The sequence below is a fragment of the Corticium candelabrum genome, chromosome 2, assembly GCF_963422355.1.
Source record: "Corticium candelabrum chromosome 2, ooCorCand1.1, whole genome shotgun sequence".
Taxonomy (NCBI): Eukaryota; Metazoa; Porifera; class Homoscleromorpha; order Homosclerophorida; family Plakinidae; genus Corticium; species Corticium candelabrum.
In genome coordinates this window covers 6,623,445-6,629,288 of record NC_085086.1, presented here as the reverse complement: position 1 = coordinate 6,629,288, position 5,844 = coordinate 6,623,445, and the positions used below count along the sequence as shown (strand labels likewise).

Genomic DNA, 5,844 nt, shown 5'->3' with positions numbered 1-5,844 from the left:
ATTAAAATTTCAATATAAAAATTGAAAAATCGAATTTCAAAAATTTGAAATTTTGAAATGGCAGAAAGACCCATTGACCTACAAGCCTCACTGCCCCTCAGTCTGTTTGGTCTAGATAACGGAATGTGAAAGAGACCAGCAATAGCTTCTGTTCCTCGTAGGAATACAAGTTTCCCCGTATGATTTAAATAGAGTACGGTTCCTAAAATTTGCGTCTAGAGTACCTCTGCTGTTTTGTGACAATGGTCATACGGCACGCACGTTGTTGCCTTTCACAAAAAGCTTGAGACTTCACATTATACGTGAAGAATTGGCTTTCAGAGGATAGTCGAGGAGGAACAAAAAACGTCGTCATTTGTGTACACGGAGTATGTCACAGGTAGATTATTTTAGCCGAGGACAGTAATTTTACTTCAAATTGAAGTGCGACATTATATATACAGTTCCGCTGATCCACGGAAAGCGGCGGTCCGATTGTGTTCCATTTCACAGAAATTTTCAGAAGAGACAGTAGACAAATCGTTAACCACTCCATTTTGTGAAACCACGCCTATTATTAGTTCAAAGTTACTTTATACTTTTCTCTCTCACATTTTGTAGACATGTAATTATAAAGAGCATTGATTTCAGGCTACAGTAAACAGCTGGACCGTTAGTGTACGTAATGGAATGAATATTGTGACAGTCCGTGCCAGAAAAGTTTCCAACGCTGGCAGCGATCGTCAAATAGAAAGGAATTTCGATGGCAAAAAATGTCTAGAATACTAATTCAGTGCAAAATGGCTTTGAACAATTAGTCCGGAAATCGAAGATCAGAAATGGGACTTGCAGTGCATCATACACCTTTGAACACACGTACACAGGTTCTCAGTTGAAGCTGCAATGAGTCATATAACTCTACTGCAATGCATTGGACTGCTGCCTACGTACAGCATGCAAATTAGCGAAGATCCAATGCGAAAGTCGTTTCCTGTAATCTACTAAAGCGACAAAACACACTTGTAACTGACACTTATGGCGCGCCATGTGTGTCAAAATAACGGTATTCGGCGACAGCTAATAGAGATCATTCGGCGACGACTAGGTCATTCGGCGACAGCTACTAGACGTCATTTGTCGTCAGCTACTAGACATCATTCGGCGACGACTAGGTCATTCGGCGACGACTAAGTCGTTCGGCGACGACTATGTCATTCGGCGACAGCTACTAGACATCACTCGGTGACGACTAGGTCGTTCGGCGACGACTATGTCATTCGGCGACAGCTATCGCCGAATGTTATAGTAGCTGTCGCCCAATTTTGACCCACATGGCGCGTGTCAAAATTCGGTGACAGCTTAGGCATATCAAAGTTCAGCAAAGTAAATAATGGCCCCTTATCGTATTAGTATCGATTTCATACATCTTTATTCAATTATATACACATTTATTGCGTGATTTGATATGTTATTGGATGTCGTCGGTCCACGTCGTCTGCGCTGATGAGGCATCGGTCTTGCTGGCTCATACCTGGTGTGTACACATCTTGTCTCGAATCATAGCCATCTGCAGATACATCTACAACGTCCACGTCGTCCTGGTCGTCGTCTACGCCGAATTCAATAATAAACGCAACTTTAATTTTATGACGGACGTCTAGGCCTACTTCCGTGACGGACGTTTATAGAATGACGCACCTTCCGGTCGGTCGCGTTGGCACATAATATAATTCTATATATACTAGAGGAATGCAGCAGCTAGAGCTAGAGCATAAACTGCAGATACCGAATTGTAGTGATCAGATATACCCAAACGTAGGGACCGACTTCAGATACTACGAGTCGTGTTAGTGCAAGTAGATCAAATTCAAACCTAGCCTAGTATTTGTCTGGAACAACTCATATCATCAATAGAAATACAATTTGGATGAGACATAATTCGATTGAAAGCCGTCTCTGCCAGCGACTTGAAGACATTGTAATTCAGTAGCACTCTACAGCTAAAGTGAGATCCAAAAATTAACTATTTAAACTATTTCAAAAGATTAACATGATCAGTAGAAGTTTGTATGTGCAGTTTTGCTTCAGAAACAGCACGTCAGAAACTTAATTATGGGGTGACTCCTGGCTTTCTCCATGTAAATCGTTAATTACAGACTAAGTCCTTTTCTAGCCACATGCAGTATCCAACAGGGTGGGGTTTGTCTATTATATTTTCACTATACGCTTGCATTAATAAATATTTAATAAAAAATTAAAGAAGATTGCTTAAAAGTTGCTTGCAATTTTGATATTGTATAGGTTGGAAAAATTAGACTGATGGGTACAATTTAAAGTTATTTGTAGAATCAAACAGCACAATCAATCTTTGATCAATTTTGCTTTTCAATGCAATGAAATATGAGCATGGATGAGTGTGGTCAGGCTATACATACTGTACAATGATTTTAGCAATTGGTAATTGAATATTAGAGTGAACTGTCTGCGTGGTGTCATTATGCTGCATATCAGATGTTGTTTATTACATAACTGAACTCTCAATTTTCATTTACTATGGAGAAACAAAATTGCAACAAAATGCCACATTGTAGGCAAATTAGCTATATTTCTAATGAATTAACTCCATAATACAACTTTAAGCAGCGACAACTGTCAGTGAATGGTCCGACCATTTAATTTTCTACATTTCAATGTTTTATTTTTAATTTTCAATTTTAGTTATATTTATTTTTTGTAAAATGTTTTTTCATCTTGAAATTTGATTCTTGTGATCTCTAGAGTTATTTTTAAAGTTTGATTTTTAAGCATCTATGTGCTCAAAACTAGTAACTTGGAACGCGCAGTTCGCTTATTCTATTTCTAACATGAATACAAATGAGAAGACTGAAGATCGTAGAACTTATCGTCCAGTTGCTTCCAGAACACGTTCACACCAACACTGAAGTCCAATGATACGACATTATGAAACCACAAAGCTGGAATGAAGACACTAGACAAAGCGGGGGTTTCAGCGGGGCTTCCATTCGAACGCGTGTCAAAGGAGATCACATTTCCAACACACCAGCAAGTGTTTGTCTTTACTTTTCGTCACGTGCCAAACCACCTTGGCTGCGGACAACTCCGCTCACGACGACAGCTCGTCGGACACGGAACTACTAATCGTATTTCCATCTGCCACAACCCAAGGTGCCCGTGCCTCCTTGTCACACAGCTTGACTGCAGATGTGAACGTACGCCCCGACAATGACAGCCCAGAGATCGCCGAGTGACACGGTAGAACTCGATCTACAATCATTGTCTAGCACTATTGAGTCTCGTAGCTATACCTAGCATTGACATAGTAGTGTACTTAGTGACTAGTTGTAGCTGACTAGCTAGGACCATGTTCTTTCAGTTGTAGCCGCACACTGTGCTACGTTAGCTAGTTGAGTTAGTTAATTGAGTTGAGTTGAGCAAATAGAGTTCAGTTGAGTTGACTTCAAATTGAGTTCAGAAGGCGTTGTAGAAAACGATGGTTTACTTGCTGAGTTCTGCGACGTCATGCAAATGAGGAAATGTGACCTGCTGTAGAGAACCACGCCCATCCTATACGGTATACGTACCGGTGTACCATATTTACGTAAGTGTGCCCGTGAAAGCGCGCAGTCTACTACTTAATTGTACTGTGTAGTAGGTTGACGGTTTCGATGTTTTAATTGTGTCTGGAATTTTCCTAGACAACAAACGAGTCTCTAGACTTCGTCACCACAGTTGCCAACTCGGCGATCCGCTAGAGCGGAGCCTAGCTAGATACATACATATTCGTAGCATTTCCCCTCTAACCAGTTCATCTACGGTAAAGGTAGCGCGTTGTGTACAATGCACGCACCTACACAGCTAGAGACCGCGGTATTCACTGGGACAACGTTGTGTGTCAGAGTTGTCCTAGACCAAGAGCAGCCAATGTGGTTTGTCACGTGACGGAAAGTAAAGTAAAAACAAACACTTGCTTGGGTGTTGGAAATGTGATCTCCTGACACAAGCGTTCGATGTATGCCGCCCGCTGTGTCAGTGTCTCCGGTCATTTCAATTTGTAAGAAATCGAATAAGCGAACTGCGCCTTCAAGTTTCTAGTTTTGAGCACATAGGTGCCTAAAAATCAAACTTTAAAAAATAAATCTAAAGATCACAAGAATCAAACATTAACTGATAAAATCATTTTACAAATAATAAAAGGAAAATAAAAAATTAAAATTTACAACTTAAAATTTAATAAATACAAAGTTTTTAAATAAGAATGAAAATAAAAATTAAAAATTGAAAAGTTAAAATTAAAAATTAAAAACATTAAAAAATTAAATAAAAATGAATAAAAATTAAAAAATTGAAACATAAAAAATTGAAATGTAGAAATTAAATGACAGGACAATTCACTGACTGACAACTCCATGTCACACATGACCTACATATTCATGCATTTGCAGCATAAACAAATTCACGGGCTCTAACATAAATATCTACTCCCTGACAGTCAGAATCAGCCATTGGATCTATCAGCATGACCAGATCCTGCAATTGCAAAGAAGAGAGGACGTCTTCTATCAGTGGTACTTGAACAACATCAGAATCATCTAGACCGTTCAGTGGAATGGGTCCATGGCCATCAATGCCATAACCGTCAATCGCACCCTTAAAGAGAAACAATAATCGCATAATTAGAGATCACTAGGAACGACAATAGCATCACTAACAATGTCCAGGTCTTCCATATTTCGAAGTTCTGCCCCCTGCAGCATTCCTGTTATCCATACCTGAATAGGTGTACTGTTTCTAGCAGTTTGAAGTCGATGATTTTTGTAGCCGTCACAAAATTGTTTAATAGCGTGGTTTATTCTGTGCAGGTACACGTACTGTAAGCAAAATAAATCTTTGCCATTTGTTACATCAAGGAGAAAACACTCTTCTAAGTTCCAGAATAGAAAGTAGAAAAGAAAGGTACACCCTTGGAAAAGGTCTCTCCAGAAACGCTCAATCCGTTGGTTATGCACGCTCCGTCCTGTTATCATACTGCCTCGTCCTGGTCCTCTGTGTTCTAACATAAACCTTGATATTTCTACATTTTTCATTCCTTTGTCTGACCTTACCCTTGATGGCAACCCAAACTGTCGAACAGCTTCTAGAAATATCTTCAACACTGTTGTCGCACGGTTGTTAGTAGAGCATTTACAAAACACAGGTATTTGACTATATCTGTCTACTTCACCATGGATGATAAAATGCCATCTGCAAATACCCAACATCAATACATACATATAAATACAGAATAGTACACTAAGTGTACAATTGAAGTTCACATGCATCTCTGATTATACTTAAATAGATGCACATAGGCAAGATTCATAATTCATTTATATCCTTTTTATTATATGGTATTATATTTTATGGTATTATATATTATATTATATTCATAATCATATTGTATCAGTTGCCTACCGTTTTATTAGTGATTCCGAAAACCAAAAATATGCATACACAGAGAGTAAAGGACAAACCAAAAGACAGCATAAAAAACAAACAGATAACCACAACAACACATAAAGAGGCAAGACACAGACAGACAGACAGAGAGACAAACAGACAGACAGACAGAGAGAAAAACAGACAGACAGACAGACAGACAAACAGACAGACAAACAGACAGACAGACAGACAGACAGACAGACAGACAGACGGACAGACAGACATCTCTCTTGCCCACCCGTGGAGCAGTGACATCAGATCTTCGCACATCTGCAGGTGTTGATGGTGGGGTTGCTGAGACTAGAGCAGACAGAAAGAAAATAAATGTAATTAACAGACAGACAGACAGACAGACAAACAGACAGA

General features: G+C 39.3%; 1 protein-coding gene across 2 annotated transcripts; it reads right to left on the bottom strand.

The window, feature by feature from the left end:
* Window positions 1–4,306: 4,306 nt before the first annotated feature.
* On the bottom strand, window positions 4,307–5,580 carry LOC134176146 (uncharacterized). Of its 2 annotated transcripts, XM_062642823.1 has the most exons (3): window positions 5,103–5,580; window positions 4,710–5,050; window positions 4,307–4,647 (listed from the first exon to the last, which is right to left on the bottom strand). In XM_062642823.1, the coding sequence occupies exons 2-3, from the start codon at window positions 5,022–5,024 to the stop codon at window positions 4,429–4,431; spliced, it is 534 nt and encodes a 177-aa protein (XP_062498807.1). In that variant the 5' UTR covers window positions 5,025–5,050; window positions 5,103–5,580; the 3' UTR covers window positions 4,307–4,428. The 2 variants fall into 2 exon arrangements, with proteins under 2 accessions (XP_062498807.1, XP_062498806.1); XM_062642822.1 differs by having other exon boundaries at window positions 4,710–5,580.
* Between the last annotated feature and the right edge of the window lie 264 nt (window positions 5,581–5,844).

Bases quoted from the DNA above. Each gene is read 5' to 3' on its own strand.
- LOC134176146 (XM_062642822.1), bottom strand. From the start codon at position 5,318: ATGCATGTGAACTTCAATTGTACACTTAGTGTACTATTCTGTATTTAT. The intron at 4,648-4,709 runs GTTAGTGATGCT...TTTCTCTTTAAG, and splicing joins ATATGGAAGACCTGGACATT to GGTGCGATTGACGGTTATGG.